The 23,611-nt window shown below is 36.4% G+C and overlaps 2 protein-coding genes across 2 annotated transcripts; both read left to right on the top strand.

Annotated features, from left to right (window-relative positions):
• The first annotated feature begins 837 nt into the window (after positions 1-837).
• Positions 838-3,493, top strand: LOC140943037 (uncharacterized). The gene has a single exon (XM_073392070.1). It carries the CDS (start codon positions 864-866, stop codon positions 2,529-2,531), a length of 1,668 nt encoding a protein of 555 aa, XP_073248171.1. The 5' UTR covers positions 838-863; the 3' UTR covers positions 2,532-3,493.
• Positions 3,494-13,171: 9,678 nt separating this feature from the next.
• LOC140944898 (uncharacterized) lies at positions 13,172-22,989 on the top strand. Its single transcript, XM_073394001.1, has 5 exons — positions 13,172-13,319; positions 18,454-18,650; positions 21,459-21,512; positions 22,281-22,337; positions 22,478-22,989. Exons 2-5 carry the CDS (start codon positions 18,498-18,500, stop codon positions 22,733-22,735), a joined length of 522 nt encoding a protein of 173 aa, XP_073250102.1. The 5' UTR covers positions 13,172-13,319; positions 18,454-18,497; the 3' UTR covers positions 22,736-22,989.
• Positions 22,990-23,611: the final 622 nt, after the last annotated feature.

Here is a 23,611-nt window from a genome sequence, read left to right as displayed (position 1 = left end):
CCAACACTCGCAATCCCTTGATGGATGAGAAAAATGTTGACTAACTGAAAACTTCAAAGTGGCACTTTTAGTTGGCAACGTGAGGTCACAAAATTAATGCCAGATAACAACGAATTACAACTCAATTTTACAATAAAGTCGACGTTTTATAGAATAAAGTAAAATAACACTACAAGTGTCATTTCTTGTCATTTCAGTGATACAACCACATTTATTAAACAACAAAACACATCAGGCAATAACAATGATAAAGACATGTATTGTTATTATAGACATTACTAATAGGAGAAATACTATTGATCCAACAGAGACAGCTAATATGTCTTGGAAAGTGTGTCATCATTCATTAAGATATGTTTGAACACTTAACCATTAATTTCACATTTTCTACGGGTAGTGTGCGCCATTGACCTCACGGAAATGGCGTTATATAAGTTCCTGTATTATTAGTGTGTGTGAATAGATTTTTAGAAAAGCCACTCATGTGTGAAACAAAAGTCTGTCCCACTTTCAAAATCACCCGTTACGGTGTGTTTCATCGTAGGTTATGTGGTGGAAAGCTAGGTTTTCTAGGCACCCAGCAGAAATAGATAATCAACCAAATTTGCCAAACCAGCTCCTTAAAGGGGTCTGATCTAGGGATTAAGTTGCAGCAACATATTGCCACCTACACAGCTATTCTTTGGCACATAAGGAGAGAAACACTGTGTCCTTTATATGCCTGTCCGGCAACGTGCATATCCTTCTTTGCGGTCAACTTCAATAATAAATGTTTCTGCATTGATAATGAAGCTCATTCTCTTGTTTTACCCTCTCTTTTCTTTTTTTGCCAGATTTTGTCAACTTTGCAAGAAGAACCAATAATGTTCACAGCTATGAAATTAAGGCTTTGCCGTTCTTTTGGAGTATTTCATTGTTTGACTCAAAGATATTCATCACTAACTGGTACCTCACAGCGACGAGTACTCCAAACCATTGAGCCAGCAAGGATAATGAACAGCTTCTTATCGATGAATCCTTCTGTCGGCTACAGTGTAAAGTCATCCTCCCCATCTATTGACGACATCCATCTCAACAAGAGAATAATATCAATACGAAAAGTTGATGAACAACTTGAATTGTTTGACAGTGTTAAACATGCAGTTGATATTGTGAACAAAGTCACAATACTTTATTGTATTGCAAAGATCATAGGAAGGGATGAAAAACAGAAATTAGTGTTGGAGAAAGAACGAGAAAAAGCGCGAAAAGGACAAAGCAGCAGATACGTTGAGTTACTGGAAAATATTTCAAAAGATATATCTGAATGTAAGTCCAAAGGACTTGTCAACGTGATGTGGTCCTTGGGAAAAATAGAAGAGAAGAATCATAAACTCGTTCAATTCTGCGAGAAAGAGATTCTCTCACGTGACATTTTGGCACTCAATAACGCAGGAATCTGTCAGATTGTCAGTGGCTGTGCCAACCTAGAGTTAACAGCATCACACATCTTCCGAGACTTAGAAGAAGCCATTCTAAATGGTCACTTAGAAATTTCTACATTTGATAATCAGTTGCTATCCGCAATATTACTGTCATTTGCGAAGGCAGAGAATGGTTCTTTGGGATTATTTCGAGTCTTCTTGGAAGAAATCCTTTCAAGAGACTTCTTGAAGATGGATAATCATGCCCTTGCAGAATTTGTGTGGTCATTTGCAAAGAGGGGTTTTAAAGCAGACAGGTTATTTCGTCGAGTAGAAGGAGAGATTATTAGGCGCGGAACTCACGAGTTTAATAATGGTAGTTTTATTCAGATTCTTTGGGCATTTAGCAAAGCTGGAAAAGGGAGTAAGCAGTTTTTCACTTTTTTGGATGATCAACTTCTCTCACGAGGCGTAAACAAGTTCCTCAACGTCCACTTGTTGGAAATTGTGTGGTCTTTTGCCAAAAGAAAACTGACGAGGGCAAAAGTTTTTGAACTTGTCAAGAAAGAGGTTTTAAAACGATCTGTCCACAAGTTTCAAAGTCATGAGCTGCTTTTGATCTTATGGTCTTTTGTCTCTGCTCGAAGGCACGATAATCAGTTGGTGGCGCACATTGAACGTGAACTGTGCTCAAGGAAAATTACAGACGTAACAAACGGTGATTTAAGTCAAGTTGCCTGGTCTCTTGGAAGAGCTCATAAGGCAGACAGTGAGCTGTTTGATATCATTGAAACAGAAGCCTTTCAGCGTGGAGTTCGGGAGTTCACTATGAAAGAAAAGCGCATGTTGATGCGTGGATTTATCGAGGCCAAGAGAGGAAGCAAAGAATTTTACAGGCTTTTAGTCAGCTCTTTTTCAGCAAGTGATTTCAATAATTTACATGGAGGTCAACTTTGTGAATGCGTTTGGTGTTTTTCTAGAGCGGGAGTAGAATCAGATACACAACTTCAAGCATTAGAAAAAGAAATATTAATCAAAGGCAGGGATTTCTTCAGTCAAAAACAAGCCGCCTTCTTAAATAAGTCTTTTAAGAAACTTGGAAGAGGAAATCAGGACCTTTTTAAATAGAAATTATGCATTAATTATTGTTTTATTAATGAATCAAAACATCCTATTATTTGTTGTTTGGTTAATCATATGTAAGGTTTGCATAGACTGCAGTTTGTCGTCGTTGTTGTTACCGCAATCTCAATAAAACTGAAAAAAATTGCAATTTTGTAAACATGTCACGGTCAGCTCATAAAAAGTATTTTAAACGTTTTAAGGTACGGTGCTTGCACACCAATGGTGACTACTAGACATGGTCGAGAATGTACGTGATTTGCGTGAGAATCACTCGACGGGGCGGTGTGGTTGCTCCTTACAAAGCTGCTGCGGGAATCGTTTTTTTTTTTTTTTTTTTTTTTTTTTACTTCCCATCACTTCTTTCAGGGAAAGGCGGGTTTCACTCCCGCATTTTTTTTTTAATTATTCTCAAAGTTCAAAGCCCTTCAAGTCTTCAGGCGCAAACAGACTTTTTGGGGCAGATCTCCCTGTTCCCGAATAATGTGGCAGTCTCAGTACTCAGAAAAGATAGCTACTCCTCCCTCCCTGCATTTTACCCCCACCTCACCTCCTCCTTCATTTTAAGGTAAAGAGGCAACACTTGACAATCTGCGGTCTCTAGCTGAATCAAGGCTACAAGAAATCTAGAACGAACCTCGCATAACCTGCAGTGCCTCGATAAGGTTAGTGACAAGTTTACTGACCCAAAGTTCACTTAAGTCCTATTTATGTAAGGTAAGCCAGGCTTGCCTGCTTCACTAGGCTGGTTCGACTTAAGCCCCATTTCCTCAAGAAACTTTCCGTGTGTTTATATAAGAACGCGCGGGCTCATACCTGGTGCTTGCCGAGATATTGGTTGCTCGAACCGAAAACAAACTTCTTCGGTGTGATTTCAAGACAGTTTATTTTGTAAACGTTACTGCTTTTCTGTGGGCTGATGCATTCTCAGAGTGAAATGAAAAGACTCGATCTTGCGCGTAGCAAGTGTAAAGTGCGAAGAGTACTGATAAACAAAGGAAATCTTATATGTTTAAGTGTTTTGCTCGGTAGTAAGTAAATCATGGGACTATCAAATTTTGGTTCTTCCTATAGATGTGCTGTAAAAGAGTCCGTTAGTTTATTAAAATGATGTTTAGAAAATGAAAGTCACGAAATTTGAAGAAACCCAGGGATGTATTTGTAGCAATGAAAACATTCCAAACATATTTCTGGTTGGTTACGAAGTACGCGGTTATCTTTAGCCATTTGATGAAGGAGAGAACTGGACTTTGAAAGCTGGAAAATTAACCTAACTTTTTTAAGTTCCGCCATTGTGACTAGAAAAGAAAAAAGACAAAAAATCTAAATTGTAGCTTTATTTTGAGGACTCAGTTACAGTCTACCTCTTCAATAATGTTGGAGCCTTTCTTGTAAAAGAAAGAAGTTCATGCTCGTTATCCTAACACTATATACGTGACAAGAATTTCCGCGATACTGTTCCTTTAACATAAAAGGGCCAACATCAGCTCACTCCTGGCCGGGAAAGCTTGTAAAATCAGCTCCTGATGATGACTGATTAGTTTATATTTTTGGTTCAAATAAACACTCCGCTAAGAAACTAACAGTTTTAAAACCAACTTGGCGCTGAAATTGTGGCAGCTATCTCAGTGTCAGAAGGAGTCATCTCAAAGTATATGTAAAAAGGGAAATGCGGTAATCCTTGAAACCTGACCGCACACAAAAATATTGCTGTAGCAGAAGTGTCAGGTACAGAATATAATATAACACGATAAGTGACACATCTGAGTATATTATTGATGTTCATTGTCGCGACTCTCTATTCGCTGGAATTACGGGAAAGGTATGTACACTACAAGAGGGTCGTGAAGGGGTAAAATGGGAACTGGGATTAGCCTTATTGTGGACTGGGAAAATGGGATTTACTCACTGGGACTGGGATTTAGCCACTGGGAATGGGACTACAATTATAAAATGGGAATGGGATTTCTTTTCTTCAGCGGTCTTTGCTCCAATATTTTGAAATAGAAAAATAAAATTTCGTAGCAAAAGACCTTGCACTCCTCAGTAGAGACCGTGAAATCAGTATTTTTTGCCTTCGCGCCCGCGGTCTAGCTACCAGATAGCAGTGAAAGCGGAGACAGTGAGTCAGACGAGGATTGTGCAGATGATAGAATTGGTTTTCATATGGTTATGTCAACAAGGGCTGGAAGAGAAAGAGTGTTCACCAGCAGAATGAGAGATTTTTTTCAGTCCAGGTGAAGGTACGTGTATCCAAATAGCGTCAATCAGTGCTTTTAATTTATTATGCGCATGATTTTACAAATAATCATTAGTAATAAGATTTTAGATTTGGTAACTGGGATTCTGGCAAAAATTAGCCTGGGAACTGGGATTTGGTACCCCCCTTCACGACCCTCCTACAAGTAAATTTGATATAAGATTCCGGGCAACTGAGGCCTTAGAATGCTATAATTTACTTGGACAAATAACACTTTCGGTAGTTTAAGTTGTAATAGCTTTTAAGTCAGTTCATAGACAGTGAATAAACTAATAAAACTGTCAATTTTGATTAAGAATATCCTTTTGAATATCCTTTAGACCACGTGAAAGTGTTTAAAACGTGTTTGCACGAGTCAACAATTTAGAAATGGTTCGGAGAGGAGGAAATGATGAAATGAGCTTCCATGAATTAACCTGATACGAAGTCGGACTCCACCTTATCGAATGTTTCAGCGGCACCCAACGAGAATATTGTTCAAAACCACTTAAACATAGCATTGTTAAGCGTATTTTAGTATTTAAATGGTAGACATGGGCATATTTTTATCCCCTAGAAATTTTTCATCTGTTCGGATTTCCTAGCTGAAAGTCTAGTGATCCGAAAATTATAGGGATCAAAACTTACCTTTTCGATCATTTCAGCCAGAAAAAAGGCTCCCGAAAGTTCTAGGTGACCTTTTTAGGGTAAAAATCCGTTAAAAATAGGCAATTATACCCTTTTTTAGATGTTCGAAAATCCTAGAAGAGGCAGGCAAGCAAGAAATTTTACAACAAATGTTCCGAAAATTCTAGATCTCAAACTGTGTCTTCCGAACAGATATTTTCCGAAAATTAACGTTGGGTGACCCGATGTTTCACTAAGGTCCGGTAAAAACGATCAATATCATCTACGCAGCATTCCGTTTATAAGTATGAGCAGAGAACATGTTGGTTGGAATATTTACGACTTTGTTTTGGTTGCTCAAGTGACTTTTGTGTTCATACTAAACGGCTACAAAAAGTAAAAAGCCAAGATCTTTCCATGAATATGATTTTTTCAGATTTTTATTGATTTTATTTCCTTCTCACAAAGGTAGTTAAAATTCATACTATTCTGTTGAGCTGTCAAATCCCCTGGGGTGGGGATGAAAAAAGAGGGCAAATGCCCCGTCCTCCGTCCTCTCCGTCCCGTCGTTCGTCCTCTGGGCGCAGCTGGAATTGACTGATGCATAAACCCATGCATTTATTACGGCTTAGAAATAAATTTGAGGTTAAAATAATAAGTACAATAAAAACCCCTGACTAAGAACCTGCACTTTTCCCCCTTTAATGGTCATAAGCACAAATTTAGGCTATTTAGGTTCTTAAATAGGTTCCTCATGGAAAAAAATACATTGTAGCTAAGAGTATTTAGTGGTGTTCATCATATTCCTTATATAAAATCCTCACACCATTACATTGTAGCTGTATAGAGAGGCATAGCTGCAATCACGGACAAAAGTAGTTGGGAAGGTTGAATAACTTAACAACATTATTGCTCCATTTCATACGCCTTAAATCTATGTTCAAAAAACATTATTTGTTCTTCTCCTGAATACCACCCTCCCCCCCTCCTATTCAATGTTGGGACATGTAACAACACTACGCACAAAAACAATTTAGTTTTGTCCAACATTGATTCAGGGGGCGGGGACAAGTACAAGAAAGGTAAAAAGTGGTAACCTTCCCAACATTTTTGACAATGATTGTAGCTGACAAATTTTAGCCTGACAGGCTCCTAAAAACCAGGTTCTTAGTCACAGGTTTTTACTGTATAGGTAATTACAGTGAGTTTATAAAGTTTAAATAAAAGCATGTCTCATTATTTGTTAACTAACATAATTAATTTAGCTTGTTTTGAAAGCTCAGACTAAGTAGGAAACTGCATTTCATGCTCTAAAGTACTATTCGTCAAGATGATCCAGCTAAAATTTTTAAAAATTTTGTCTAAAAACACCATAGACCAAAGAAAACAATTTAATGTCAAATGTTAAGCCAAACAATGAATTTTTGTAAGTTTATTTGGGAAGGGGGGGAGGGGGCAGCTAGGGGGCGGAGAGATAACCTTCAGTTTACCATATCTTATACCTTGAAAAGATGATTCCTTTGCAGCTGGTTACACCTAAATATTTAGACAGAAAGTTTAGAAACAGAGCTGCCTGCCAGGAAAGCTATTTCAGTGAAACGCAAGACACAATATCCACTATGATCACCCTTATGTTATAACCAAGCGGAAAAGTAAACACAGAGAACCCAAACCTTTGTACTCGTTGTGAATGATTCCACAAAATACTTCACTGGAATCGTCGTTCCTTAGCTGTACACAGTCAATAGAAAATTTCTAGAATAAGTAATCTTGGTCGTGACATTAGATGGTTCGATCAAAATAAAATTTTTCATAACCGAAAGAGTATATTTTCGCGTTTTACAAGACTATCACGTTCTTGAAATTCGACAGTAAGCCTAAAATGTCCAAATTATACAGTGCTATAACCTCAACTTAAAAAAGATGAAATGTTAGATCGATCAAAATCAAGTCGAATTTTAATAAGGATGAAAAGTGGGACATACGCTTTCAACAACTGACGCTTCCGTAAGATAATTTATATGTTAAAACAAAGTCGAAGAATATTGCTTTCCCTGCTTTATAATTTTCCGTTGCATCGAGATGCAGGAAACTTAAGCCAAGCGCAAACCTTTGCGATGAACGGTGCACGTGAGCTCAGATTTATTAGTCAGAATATTTGTTTTGATCAATGAAAATGCCCCCGAAACGGTAAGCTACCACTTTCCTGCAACTAGTAAGGTAAATCAAATTTATCCCTCTGCTTTTTAATTTTCTGTTGTGTACTGCTATACTGCGCTGAGTTTGAACCACGCATAAAAATTCAAAATTTCTGTTTACAGTGTGTGCAGACCGAATGGCAGTCAAGTCGTGTCGATTTATAGCAGAAAAAGGGTCTATGCGTTCTACAAAACTGCTGCTTCCGTGCAACGCGGTACACGCTAATTCATATACCAAAACAAAACCCAGGAATTTTTCTTCTACTGCTATATAATTTCTTGTTGTACCGAGTTGCATGAGACTGGCACTAAACATAATACCCACCTTTTTAGCATGTCCTCTCCTCTAAATGGATCGAGCCAGTGTGTTTGTCTGACAGTTCCAGAATGCATTATCTTCTAGGCAACACAAACCACTAAAAATTTCGACCAAAATAATTTTCGAGTGGCAACAAACTGACCAACAACACTACCACTCACTAAAAAAGCTGCCATTTCTTCTTTCATCTTGACAACATTTCGCGGGGATTTGCCTCTAAGCCAATGACTTTGCTGGAAATCGACCACGTGATTGTTGTCGCCGCGCATGCGTAGACATTTTTCGCCAGTGAAATGATGTATGATACCATCGCCATAAGAATACTTCGTTTTAAAAATTATCCGGATACGGGTGTACAGGACCGCAGCTGGGTATGGTAATTATGTTTATTATTTTTACCTTTTTTATCATCTAAAAGTTGCTACCTGGTTTCCTCTAGAACCTCCTTCATGGCTTTCACTGTTGTAAATTGACATGGTTTAGTTCTGAAGTAGGAAAACGGTCACGTCACGAAAGCTTTTGACAAGCTCAAGAATGAACTACCACTGCTTGCAAATCACACATGCTGCCTAAATAACTGAGAAACCCGCCCAAGCCACATTAGCCTGTTCGGGGTTCGGTCCGCGGCATTGAGAAAGCACGACAGGTTAAAGCGACATTGATTTAGTCCAAATAATAAATCACAAATCAAACTGTGGCCTAGAGGTCATTAATAGGCTGTTTATCTTAAATGCAAGAACGTGAGCAAAGTAGATTAGACTGTTTTTCTCGCAGATATAAAGTTTCTTTCCGTCAGCATTATGCGTTGTGCGATTTATAGATAGCTGTAAATTAAAGGATCATTAAAATCTGATTCATCTCCGGTAAAAAATTGAAGCGTCTAGAAAAGCAAATAAACATAAAAAGATAGTTTAATATTAAGTACTACACGAAAACTTTGCTTTACTTATTAAGAGCTCATGATCCGAAGATGACTGTATTTATTTTCTTATTTCTTATTTATTTTTGATGTTTTTTTTTTAAATTTTTTGTGTTCGGTCCAGCCATCACAAATGCTAATTATAAATGCGTGCCCTGAATCCAATAATCACGAGTGGGCGGATAGCTGAAGGAAACGAAAATTCATTTGCGAAAACAGTGGCCAGTTTCTACAGAAATTCTTCACATAGATTTCAAAAACTAGGATAACACGATATGGTTGCTATAGTATTAAACGTTGCTTGGCAACTGGTGTAAGAGATAAGACATTTATTTTTGACAAAAACTTGGTGAGTCGGAAAAACAGCGATTCCTTGTGACATTTTCCAAAATGCACACTGCAAAAATGCTGCTGTCAGATTCCTCAAATGTCAATAAAAGAAAAATAACTTTTATTTGTTAGCTTATTCAATTCATCATTGTTGTGCGACATAGAAGAGCAATAGTCTGAAATCAGAGAAGCCAGTTTACATTATGTTTCTCAGTTAAATCTGCTTCCTACAAGTCGTGTCTGCTTCCAACTTCAGCGAGTAACGTAATAAGCGAAACTAGTCGAAGGAGAAGTTAAAAAACTAAAATGAATGTGCTTCTGTATCAGATAAAAATCAAAATCGTGCTATGAATTGATTTGCGCAGCAATTATCTACATGTAAAATAATACGTGTTACGTTTTTCCATGAACAGTCTCGGATATCAAAGAAAAATATTTGCCTATTAGCTATACATAGAAGAGAACGATATAAACAGTTTTTATATCATATTCCGCAACCAAGCTGATGTATTGAACTGTGTTTCTTTGTCCTCTGAATTCCTTACTTTGGAGTTTAACAAGACGGTGAGTATTAACTGAATGCATTGAAATACCCTCAATTTGTTATATACTGTAGCAAGAATATCGCTAAGAAATAGTCCAGCATATAGTTGACAAAGTTTTTATTTTTACTTTGTGTTAGCAGATCGATTCGCTCGCGAGTTTTCCCAATTTAAGTGAAATTTATGATTTGCGTTTTTTAATATACATGTTAAGCTCTTGGAATAATCGACAAAAGCTGGTACATGTAATAGCGTTGATCTAACTCATAGACAATGTGATCATTGAACGACGATGACCTCAAATTTTCTTTTGAACTTTGTTTCTTATCGCTTTCCAGCAAAGGTATTTACTTTGTGTTGTATGCTCTATAAAAAAAAAAAATTGCCGTGTACAGATTTTACATTGTAGGTAGGCTTGTTAAAGTAATACAACTGAGTGTACGAACTATCCCTTTGAACAATAAGCATTCATTTTCTTCCCCATAATTTATCATTCGTCATCAGTATAAACTGCCTTTTGATTATGAAATATCAGTTTGTGGTTTATATTAAAGCACGGTAGTTTTAGCCTTTTCCTTTAAACTAAAAAGTCCTTGAATTAATGGCACTAGGAATAATCGACCATGGCACTTAACAGACGACTCAGTCGTTTCAGACGGCGTTTCAGCAGTCTGCTCGGATTACTGAAAAGACAGGAGGCACATCGTGTCGCCGTTAACAGTCAGATATTTATGACTAGCATAAATACTGCGGTCAGTTTTCTCTAAAACGCAGCCATAGAAGCCGATTCAAAAATATTAGTATTAACTGGACAGGATGAAGGTTTCAATGCCTTGGGGTTTTTTATATTAACAAGAGACTGCTTTGAGATTTGCAGCAAGGGGTTGCGACGCATCTGACGAATTTGATTTAAGAGGTGCAAAAACGAAATCATGCACCTTTATAACAGTTTGGGTTGTTTTCCCTCTTTGTTTTCCACATCAAACAGAACCAAACGTTGATTTCATTTTTTATTTCTCTTTAAGTTTTTATATATATTTATAATTTGGAACAGTTAGTTTTGTTTTCTTGTTTACCATCATCTTTCATTCTCCGAAAATTCAAAATTGTACTTACCCGCCAGTGGCAAAGACACGGCTAATATTAGGTTCCTTGCATTTAAAAACTTACTATAAAATAATCCAATTAAGGGCAACAGGACAACAACAGTTGAATGACAACTGTTGGAGGATCACAGTGAACGAAGAGATCGATAGGCCGTTCTTTGTTTTACTTTTCTTTTCCACATTTGAAAATGATGTGTAGACGTCACCTTCTACCTTAAATATCACATTCCAATTAAACTTGAATCTCGCATTACAAATGTATTTAATGGTTTAACTTTTCACTAGCATAGTCTATATCGCTTGTCAAAAAATTTTGGTTAGTCTACAACACACGTTTTTCAAGAAAGTATTTCGCATTGCTTTCGTTTTAGTATGGCGGCCAGCACTAAAGAACGAGTGAAGATTTTTTCGTTGCTGCATTTCATTTAATTTACTCTCTTTTACTTTTGTGATGTCTGAAGGATAATTGCATTTCTACCTCCATTGATTCTTATATAACCATAGTGCACAATTTCTATAGTGAGCTTTTTAAAACCATATTCTTAACCAATTACACAAATTCTGTGATGAACTGAACTAATCGGAGTAGTGAAATTGTTTTTTTGATCTGTTTACCTAGCAACTAGTCCCAATGATTTCTTGACACCAAGAGACTAAACTAATATTTCTAATGCATGTTGGTTTGGCATATTCATGAGATAAGAGCAAAGTTTCTAATCCCATAGGATAAATCATAATGACTGTTTAGAAAGAAAAAAATTGTAATGAACTGTCAATCTCAACAGCTGGTGTACGGAGTAATTTGTCTTCTCAGTGAGTTGAAAGGAAAAGCTTAATGTTATGTCGATGTATTGAGGCAAACAATCTGAGCAATTGTTTTAGTAAGTTTGATCCGAAAATCGTTATTGCACGAAAAGAAAACGCGGCTGGAGTCTGGTTTGCCACCTTCGTGCAATTTTCTTGAAAATTTATTTGATGTGTCAGTTTGTCGACACCCCAGCCAATTTTTCATTTACATCAATTTTTTTAGCATTAGTCTCAATTTTTGTCTCTAAGCCATCGCTTTCGTACAGTAATAGACTATCTTGAGTGTGATAAGCCTCGTTAAAATTATTCACCTATCTGATTAATTTATAGTTTTCGCTTCGCGTCAGACAGGACTGGCAAAACAACATCTGAAAAAACACGACGTCACCTTCGTTTTAGTACTGGTGGTTTGAACAGCTGTTCACGAATAAAAATTGAAAATTTCAAGGTATGATTTTTTTAAAATGAGTGTTGATGATTGTTTAGAAACCCGTTAGAGGAAAAAAACCCAATTATATTCGAAATTCTTGGCAAAGCAGTCTTGTTAGTAAGAGCAATGATATCAGATTCATCCTATTTCACCGAAGTTCACAGTGTCTGATAATTTGAATCCCAGTGGATCATGGCTGAAGCACTTCAACAGTTATAATGCTAAATATTCTCGAGATACGAACTCACAATTAACTGTCTGGTACTTTGATTATCAGTGGACGATCACAGGAAACCCAAGTACGAAATAGATTTATTGTCCTTTTAAACTAATGGCTATTACCCACTGAATTTGTCTTTCACACTTTGATCGAGATCTTGATTTTTAAAAAAATAGATGAAAAAATAGATGAGTATCGTGAGCAAAATCCACGCCCGTACGTTGCTCCCGATTTTCTTGATCTATCATAGCCATGTCACTTTAAGACTTATTTATACTTGAATACAAATGGCTTATCTCAGTCGAACGTTAGTCCAGTTGAAAAAAGGCATAAATTTAAGATGCAAAATAACATATACAGATTTTATTTTAATTGCTTGTTCCATTGTCTTAGTTACATTATCCTGGGGGACTTTTGTGTCAACTGAAAACTGCGAAACAGAATAATAAAGCTAGTATAGTTTTTAGTTTAGATAAAAACCGGAGACTTTACCTATCGAAAAAGGTCAACTTTCAAATTTTTTCTAACTAGTTTGAACTGAGAACTTATGGACGTTCTTTTAACTGATCACTTAAAACTGCGAAAATCGTAACGCAAACACAGCAAACGTTAAACAGAACTACTGAAAACAATTGTACTTTTATATTTGATAAAAAGCGAAATTCACAAAAGAAAACTGACACTAGGCCATCAGGGTTCCTCAAGCCGTAAAGCCGCTAAATAACGCTCATACCGAAAAACAGAAAAACACAACGTCACCTCGATCTTCAACAACACAGCGTGTCACACTCTTAAACCCAATTTGAGCAAACGTTTTGAACATAAAGCTTATATTCGCCTACTGGGTAAATATATTTAGAGGAGAATGAAAATTAAAACCCACACCATCATTGAACTCAATATAGATGCTGTCAAGTTATTCTTTCAGTTTCTGACACGTTTGACCAATTGATCGTCAATCACTACTTAATATGTTAAGGAGCCCGCGCATTGACGTAATACAGCATAAAGAAACACTCATCAGGACTGGAAGTCCTACAAAATGGATTATAGAGAGGTAAGTCGCACTCATTTTATCACCAAATTGTATTCTTTGAAGTTTTCCCTTTTAAATGGAATATTAATTCTGCATCATAAAAGCAATTTTGAAAGTGTTCCATATATCTAGAGACGATGGCTATTGAATGTTTTTCAAAAGACAAGAACGACATATTTGATTTTCCGCCAGCCCTTGTTTAATACATTTGTAAACAGGGAAGTGGTCAAGCGAGACTGTTTTACAACGAGAATAACTCAGTTAAGATCAAATAACGTTGAACGATGTTAAGAAGTTACTTATCTATTAGTGAGCTTTTCACAAGGACACCCAACCGACTGTTTTCTGTATTAATAATTAAGGGGCGATTCTGTTCAAGCTAAGAAGCAAATATTGCCTAGAATGTTCCATAGCTTTAAAGAACGGATAAAAATTTCTAGATTGCAGTTTCATTCATGTATGATTTTCGAAGCTTGTCTAATAATTTTCTTACGAATTTCAGCCTAGTTTTAGCTATTAAAGAAAAAGGAAATCTGAAAGTTTTGAATTTGAAAAGGTAATGGAGAGAGGCCAGAAGATCAGACAAACTCTCACCTTCGTTAAGCTTTAAATTGCTTAATTCAGTCCAAATCTGCGGGGAAATAATTCTGAAGCCCTTCTAAATATAATTCAATAAGGCTCTGACGGCGTGAGTTACCCTGGATGACCGAACAGATACAAATTTTATTGTAGGTTTTCAAATGACGTCACTAAAATTCAAAATAAAAAACAATCTCGATAAAACCGAGATTTTACTTTCACGATGCATTAGAGCAGCTGAAAACTAATTTTCACACAAAATTTTCGTTTAAAAAGGGTTCTTAGTTTTGTGATAGAGTACGCTTGAATTTCTAAGCTTTTGCGAGGCGCGGCATTTATATGACGGCCAAGAAAGCTGTCATGTAGGTTAAAAAAATGGCTTATTTAAGGAACGTTTGCTATCTAAACAGTTCATGTATTAAAAAATTATTACTTTAATGTTTATGAGTTTCTCGAAGAATGAATTCACACTTTCTGTTGGTTTCCGTCCGCCATGTTGGAGCTTACCCAGGTGAGCACCAGCATGGCGTCTCCATACAAATCTCTATAATTTTGGGTAAAACATTTCTTCGGATATCTCGTATACAAATATTCCTCTGACTTGAATCTTGGCGAGGGTCTTTGTATATGTACCTCCTTTCATTTCCCAGATTCTGAACTTTATCTATTGAACGGTTTTGAATTTTATATTGATCTTTCTTGAATGGCGTGACACTGAAAACCAGCAATAGCGCCGCTTGGAGTGCATTTCAGTAGAGATCCAAAAGTACTCTGAATAGCTTACAAAGCGTTTTCAATTTGCCGTGAAGTTTAGATAGTTAAAATACAAATTTAGTATGATAAAAAGCCAGCTGTTTGTTGTTAAAATGTGGATCCAGACTGATGCGGTTAGTATGGCCTGACAAAACAGCGGCATTACAGTAACGTCGGTTGTGGTAAAATAGCTACTTGTTATGACAACTAGCCCCACGGGTGATATTGTCAACCTGCAAACAAAGGAGAAATTGACAAATATTTAATCATTTCGCTTATATTAAAGCTTTGCTTAGGCCATTTGTTGTTGAAATTGCATAAATAGAATTATTAAAAAGCTAATGTTTGAAACTGGAACGTCGCTCCATACGCGCCACAACGAGGTAGGTAAAAATTAAGCTCTCTAAGGAAGTAACCGAACTTCATATTCCTTATGTAAACCTTAGTAATGAAATATCTGGAAGATTATTTCAAAACACTTCATTCACTATTTTTAGGTATGACCAGGATGCTATACTGGGAAGGTGAATTCAGTGATTGATTACAATCTGAATAATTATATTTGAAAGACTTTAGTTTTTCCCATGAAATCATGATAATATTTTATAATGAATTTTTAAAATATTTTAGTTTTTATTGTTTAAGTACTTTACAGGCTTCCACAAATTGAAAAATTAAAATCTGCGAATCCATCTCTTGTTTGAGAAAATAAGAGCTCGAAAGAGCGAATAGTATCATGCTAAAATAAACTGCGTCAAAAATGTCAGCAAAAGACACGACGAATTGAAGATTACTTGATATAGCTTCATCATGTGAACGATCTCTTAAACATCCGGAACACGGAATCAGATGGAAAAAACCTTTGTCGTGTTTGCCGTTATAAGCATCTGATTGAAATATCTAACTTCAGAACTTTTTTAAAATACGCTTATCAAAAAGTATAACTAGGTTTTAGTTTGTAAATATAGCATCAAAATAAATGGGGAGATCGACTGCCTCGAATTCATTAACCACTCCATGATGAGAAACATTTATTAATTAAAACTTTATGATCTGAAGTCTTCAAAAGTCTTCAGCTCTAAATTGCCATGACTAATAAATTTCCATTTTGAAAGATAACAACTGCAAAAGTACTTACCTACTAGTATATGAATAGGGAATGAACACTGATTTATCAATGATATTTTCATCGCTTATCGGATACAATTAATATGTAATTTAATGTTTCAAGGGTGTACCTCCTGAAACAAAATCTCTCTTTTCATCAGGAAACTCATAATGGCTACATTTCTCGTGAATTGATATCTCATAACACGAGTGGAGCAATTAATGAAATTTGGAAATTTTTCATTTTATTTAGTAAACTAGAAGCTGATTCCCAGTAAAAAAATGTATCCAGTTTGTAAGGCAAATATATTACATTTCAAACAAATAACTTAAAAAAATTGGTCTTACTTGCCAACATGTACTATTAGCTAAAATAAACTGGATTATTAACATTCATCATGACAGCGCCAAGGCTTCTAAAGAGCTTAATAGACCTTCGCAGCCTTTTTTGTAAGTTCAAACAGACAGAGAAAGAAATTATCCAAAAAGGCCCAGCAAGCCTTGACTATTTATTTTGCCTGGGAACAAGAATCCACACATAGCGGACACCGTTACGGTTAATGAAAACATGTATAGCTTCCGAGTACATCTAAAATTAAACTGATCCTTAAACCGCAAAGTACTGAACAGATGTCTGCGAGACGTAACTGTTTTTTGACGAGTTAAATTGTGTTTGGCTTGAATTGGCTAAAGAATAAAAAAAGATAAATTAAATTTACTTCCAATCACAAATTATGGCAGTATTTCTAAATCGCTTACTCTGGAGGTCATAGTTTCAATTGCCTATCACTTATTGTCAAAATGTTGTAGCCAATTACGTGAGACAAATGAAAACACAAACTCATCGTCACATTTCGGTGAAAGTAATGAAATTCTGGATGCTAAGTTTTAACCTTATACTGACTGACTTACCATAAATGTCAGTTGTTACAAATCCTTTTCAGTGCACATGCTCTAACGGTACCAGATAGTTTTGATTCCTTAATTGAACATCGCCATTGACCTAGAAAGTAAACAGATCATTCCTTGCCATTAATAGTAAATGTTATGCATCTAAGTCAAAACTATCAAATCGAACTCTTTTGAATAAACAGGGCCCAGTGCCTATACCAATAAGCATGTTATTGCGTTCATGGGCAGCTGGATTCATTATGAGATAGCCGGCGATAACCCAGTTATGGTAGTGCTCGTTCAAGGAATAAATTCGGCATGAACACGTTATAAAGGTTGAATCGCTGGGTCATAATACGAGGTAGCTTACGGGGAAGTGCAGTTGTACGTTACATCTTCAAGCGAAAAAATCAGCCGGTTAAATTGTTTTTCTCACTCCGTTATTACTTTTTGTCACCATTCATTATTTAATTATTTAGGCCGTGAACACCGAGTTGCCAAATATTACAAGTCTGTTGCTCAATTGGACTCAAAATGAATGCATGACTCAGTGGACAAAATATTAAAACCAATATCAAATTGATTCAGAAAACTCTTGTATGGAGAAGTGTTCCTTTCAATCAACACACGAAACACGAAACGTTCTAATTCCAAAGTCTCCAAAGAGAATATCTCTTTCGCCATCCACGTGAATCATTTCTGTGCAACCTTTTAGGTAATTTTTCACTTGACTGAGTGATGGCCCAAAATTACTAAAACGCAAAAGAGTGGCAACGCATGGCATATCTTTGTTAAATAAATACTCTTTTTTTTCCCGCAAGACTCATATAACTAGCGTAATTATATTTCCTTTGTCCTGTTCAAATTTGGTAAATAAAACCCAGTTGTCTGTCAGTTTGGGATATTGATAAGTTTAATTGCCCTAAAGCTGGCTCATGTTTTGTCGCCAAGATTAACAAGGGAAGATAAAGCGAGCAATTTTGTAATTTTGTGTTTCTACTGTTTTGTTGTGTCATTATTGGGGTGTTGTTTATTACGCCTTAACTAAGCTAAAAAAAATGAAAGTCAAAGCTGATTGCAGAAGCAAATTGTACCCAGAATTTACCTTTTGCTAATCTTGACACCGTGTTGTCTATTTATAGTCTTTATCATGATGGAAAAATGCACAATTATAATTCTACGATTTGAAACATTCTTTACATCTGCCTGTAAGTTTATCTGAACTTCTTTGAAAAAAGCAATGATTATCATCCCTTACTACACCTTCACAACAAAAGCAAACGTAATTTATCCAGTTAGCGACCCAGAATAAACATCTTTCATATAATTTTGTTTTTCCCATTTTGTGGTTACCCGATAAAACCTATATTGAGATAAACTAAGGATAAATCGGCGGCGAATTAAGTTATTGACAGCTACTTTCATCTTCCGGGAAGTAGTTTCCCACGGGGAACAAGGAAAAAGGATATCAAAACTATTCCAAAGCAAATTTACTAGATAAACAATCCAAGCCTATTTATAACATAAGTCGTTTCCATAATCAGTCCCACATCAGCAGATCTTGCACATCGATATTTTAACGTCGACATATGATCACGGGGAAGCATGAAGAGCGATAGTTTAGTCATGAAAAGTTTCTTATGTCCCTTTGCATTGATGCCATGTCCTCAGGTGAAAAAATAAGGATAATAGAGAAAAAAATGTAATGCCTCAGTATCTTCTAGTATCTCCACTCAAAATTTTAACCCACTGCCAGCCGGAAACGTCAATTTGTCAACATATTAAGTGCTAATATTCATGCATCGCTGTCTTTCGTTCTGAACAGGACTGACTGATCAACAATATTTGAACTGTGTGGATTATGTTAGCATGTGTCTTGCAACGCAGCCTCGCTGGCTCTACATTCAATATTCCTACAAGTTTTTGTTCTTTCTCTGGATTTTTACTGGATGTAGTAACTCGGTCAGTGGAAACCCAAGGATTGTTACCAAAGCTAGATGCTATGCAAACTGCTTGACGAAGGTGAGTCACCTTTCAATATTCTTTCTCGGAAGGCGGCCGTTTTAAAACGATCTGCGCAATACTGTCTTTGAAGTTGAACAGTGTCCCTTATCAGTTTCTCGTAGTTTCAAGCAAATCTACTGTCTTAAAGACGATGCCATGAATATTATTTTTACTTCAATAGTTGATTTTGAAAGAAATAATCGCCATCTTCAATAAGTTGAAACTCACAAATTATCTAATTGATTGCCCAATATCAAACAATTCCAGCTGATTTCAATTTGGACACGTTTTTTCATTCCAATTTAAAATTATTGCTTATCTGCATAGTCTTGTCCCTTTCTCTAATGACCTTTGCATCGAAGCGTTTGATGGAAGTCAGAGAATATGGTTGATTTATCGCCTGGTAAAATAAAACAATTATGGAATGTAACGAATCACGCTGTAGGGCCTGATTCGAAGGAACATGCAAGAAGACTGACGATCGCGAAGACAACCGGATGCAAAATAATTACGACTTCCCAAAACAAAGAAAACTCTCGTTAGCACCTTTATATTTATTCCATAGCTCTGCTTCAAGAAGTGATTTAAACGTGTTTTTTATGAATCAGGAACAAAGGAGATTATGACCTATTTATAACATTGCAGTTCTAATCACAAAATAACAGTTATAAGTTAGCAACAATTTCATATTGCTAAATTATTGCTATTTCCTACTGGACATTAATATATATTAGGTCATATTGTACAAGGTCTTTTTTAGCGGAAACGGTTTCTCTTTTCAACTGCCGGTCTTAAATTGTAAATAAAACTTGAAATTTCCTTACGTTTATCAAAACACTGCTGACTGACTGCTTAGCACTTTGCCCTCATTAACATATTACTGTGACAGTGTATCATTAATTATACTCAGAAGTTCAAAGGGAATTGCGGAACGATATCAGCCAAGATATGACTCAAAACATGTTAAGATATGAAATATTCGTCCAATAAGGGTCTGGTAGTTTTTAATCGTCAAAATATATCTTAAGCAAATTGAATTTTAATAATCGAACAAAGAATAATAAAAAATCACAAAAGAAGGCATCAAAACTGAATTTAAAAAAACAATTTTTGTTTTCAATTCGGCATTTTGTTGCTGTTGTTTTAAGCCGGTCTAATTTTGGTCTGAAAAGTTAGTTTATGACATGGATATTCTTGAGGTTTGAGCCTAAAGCGAGAATGAACCTTTCAAGTTTAGCCTTTTCGCTCCCCTAATTACTGAAACTAACACCAGTTCTTTATTCGCAAAATGGAGAATGACGGAATGATTTTAAAATTTGGTTATCAGTCAGTTTCCATACAGTTCTATGTGGCGTGTGATACGAAAGACAAAATATCGCATATGTACACAATATACCCTGAAAAGGCAATTCGCGAGGTTAAATTAGGGTGTTTCGATACAGTTTTTCAGACCCCATACCAATATTTTTCAGTCGACGTAAAAGTGATTCTATATCCTCGTAAGATCGTTATAAAATCCTTATCACTAACTGACTTTGGATTAAATTTTGTTAAAATCGATAATCGATATTGCCATGAAAACCATAAGCAAAAAAGCCTTGAAACCAGTTTTGGGTGAAAAATTTAACATCGGGAACTCAAGTATCTAGTATTATTATATGGAGGAGAGTGTTTTACTGGGAACTAAACCGCTCGTAGATTCCATACGCCACTTCATCCGGGACCCGAGTGGCGTATTTTCCGTATGTCGCCTTTGTGACTGTCGTATCGTTCAATGATGTCACGATTCCCGCCTTTTGCTTTTGTTGAATTGGTTTCTCCATATAATAAAAAGAACATTACACGTTGGCTCGAAGATATGAATTTTATGTTCTCGTGGCAAGAACAATATCTCACTCGTTCGCTTCGCTCACTCGTGAGATATTGTTCTTGCCACTCGAACATAAAATTCATATCTCTCGCCACCGTGTAATATCCTCTATGTATTTGGCAAATAAACTCCGTGAGAAAAAACAAAAACTGTTAGTGTATCCAAATAAGACGCATATAAATTTCAAATCTTATATTTTCAATAGCGCTAGCCGTGAAAGAATGAACGAATAAGCGAATTCTAAATGACTCAAATCACTCTAAAGTAGCTTAAGGAATCAAAAGAAAATTTCCTTGATCCTCCCGTGAGCGACTAGTACCCAAGATGCGACGATTCAGTGGTTTCTTACGGGAAGTGATCACTTACGAGAGTCGTGCCATAGGGGTTCCCTTCCAAAGAGAAGATCCCCAATATACAGCTTCTTTTAGGATCGAAGAGAATCAATTGGATACAGTTTCTAAGTTACGATATTTAGTTTCACGTTCTCACTCAAGGTTTTTCACATACTCTGAGTGAGTGAACGTATACTATACAGAGGGAAGCGGTCGCTTGGAAACATATAAAACAATCGTCAGGGAAACCTTGTGTTTTTGATAGGTGATCGCTTACGAGAAGCTCTAACTATAGACACTATAGGATGTCGGCTGGGAAAGTTTTGGTGTTTGGGATAGGTGCTCGCTTACAAGATGTGGTCGCACACGAGACTTTCGACTTTTGATCATTTCGTGGGCGACGGACTAAGACTGTCAACCATTGTGCTAAATTCTCTCATAGATAGCTAGTCCTCTATTCGCCAGTACTTATTTTTAGAGTTAAAAACAAAATTACGACATATATTTGGCGTGATTTTCAAGATTAAAGGTAATGAATCCTAAACGATAAGAAAACTAAAATAGTCCCTGGTTAAAGTTTGTTAAGCTTTGTGTTATAACCCATTCCTCTTTAATTTGTTTTAGAATCCAGCGAACAATGAAACTGAAATTCCCTGTCAAACAAATGACTGTAAAGAAGTAAGTAGCATTATATTCATCCAGTGTAGTTTAAAATAATAACACAATTCAATCTCATGGGGTTAAGGAGAGTACAAAACATCGAAAAACACTTATAATAGGTGAAACCACTATTTAACATTATTATTCATTCAAAATATTTCCCCGATTTGGATTGGCTAAAAGCACACGCATAATTCACCATAACCAGCTACTGATGACCAAGTTTGGAAGAATTTGCGTTTAATTAACCGATGACGTCAAAAGCGCAGCTTTCTTGCAGATTAATGCACCGTTAACCGAAAAGACCTGGGGACAAGATTGAGTTGTTTTGGTTGCGAACTTGAAAAATGGCGGACATTTCATTCGTTTCAAGAGGAAGAACTAGGCGAAAAAATAGCTAAAAACATGGTAAGAACAGCGCGCAAGAAGACAACTCGAAGGGCGACATCTGCTATTTGGAGAATGTTTGCGGAGCTGAACAACCCTAAACGTTCACTATCGAAGATGAACTGAACATCGACGGATCGATGGAGGTAAATATGTTTTAGCCATGTTTTTAAACTAGGAGTTATTTTGAATGAATAATATTACAATTGTTGAATTCGGCTTTCGTATCATATGAAGAATTATGGAGATCTCGGAGGGTGTTATCTGCCTCGGCCTACTGCCTCAACGGATAACACCCTCCTCGATCTCCATAATTATCCTGAGATACTCAGCCTCATTCATTAATTGTTAAATATTCATTTTCTATCCTTGATATTTGTACTCTTTCTTTAATTTTAGTGCTTAGGTCCATGTGGATCATCTGATTCTGATGAGGCAGCATGTAAACAGACATGCGTAAGTGTCTACACCTTTGGAAATTCCTGACGTTCGTGTGCACTACACCTGTGCCAGTTTACTGTAAATGTTCAGGTCATTTGTCATTTCACACCAATTTCAATTCGCCATTTTCTAATTGAATTTGTTTTGTATTTCAGAGAGCGTCAAGCAGCTGTCTTGAGAGCTGTGAGTTTTTAACCAAGGTTAAAAACTTCACTTCAGTAACAAATGGAGATAATTCCTCTACCCCAACCCCAGGAACACCTTCAATAACAAACCGGAGTTTGACCTCCATCAGCTTGAAGTGGGAGGCTGTGCAAAATACGACTGGTAGCCCTGTTTACATGATTGAAATGGAGTTTTCGGATAATGGAGGACACTCTTTTTGGCCTGTCTATTTGTCGGAGGTAGATTGAATATAGTCTATCGTTTTTGGAACGCTTGCTCTCGATCGATCTCTTGCTTGTAGACATTTCTTAGACGTTGTTATTAGCCCACCTAATTTATGGCGTTTCCTAGGTGTTTGTTATACCAGAGGCCAAAATATCATTCCCAAGTCTTTGCGCTTACGTCAGGTCACCTCCATTTCGTTCAGTCTACAGTCCAGTACTATTCAAGTTTAGAGTGGCTGTCCTCACCGAGAACTCATCTTTAAGCGTTGGGCAACAAACGGTGGAAACGAGTAAGTACATTAAAAGCTGAATAGTATTTTATGGAGTTGCTAAAATAGATCTTTATTCCCCTGGTACATGATCAGTTGCCATTCAAAGAAATTACCCAGTCTTGTTACTTTGTCGAATCATAAACAAACATTTGGACGTGGCAGTCAGGCTTTTAGTCTCAAATCTTTAATTAAGGCTGCATTTATTTAGGTATAGCACAAGGGATTGAGGGAGAGAGGAGGAGTTTGATTATCTTAATTTTGGGTATCTTAAATTTTTTTTTTGGAAGGGAACAAAGGAGATGTAATGCTGAAAAAGAAAATGAATTAACTATTCATCTCCTCTTCGTGGGAGTTTTTCTTTCCCTAAATGTATCGTGTAGGAAAGTGGTTTGTTTTAATATTGGATTTATGAAATTGTGACGCTAAAACAGCCTTTGTCCGTCCTTTTTGTTCGTCCCAAAACTATAGCCAATATAAAAACTAAGCTGCGTGTGACCATCGTTTTTCTTCTCTTCTCCTGCTCCCTTCCCTTCTCCGCTCTCTCTCTATTTTTTCTACCTTACTTTTTCTCCTACTTAATTTTCCTGCTTTAGTGAGCGTGCACTTAGTGCGGCACCGCAAAACTTTC

The sequence above is a fragment of the Porites lutea genome, chromosome 7, assembly GCF_958299795.1.
Source record: "Porites lutea chromosome 7, jaPorLute2.1, whole genome shotgun sequence".
In the NCBI taxonomy this organism is placed as follows: domain Eukaryota; kingdom Metazoa; phylum Cnidaria; class Anthozoa; order Scleractinia; family Poritidae; genus Porites; species Porites lutea.
The sequence above is the reverse complement of the archived record's forward strand: the minus strand, read 5'-3'. Positions and strand labels throughout refer to the sequence as shown.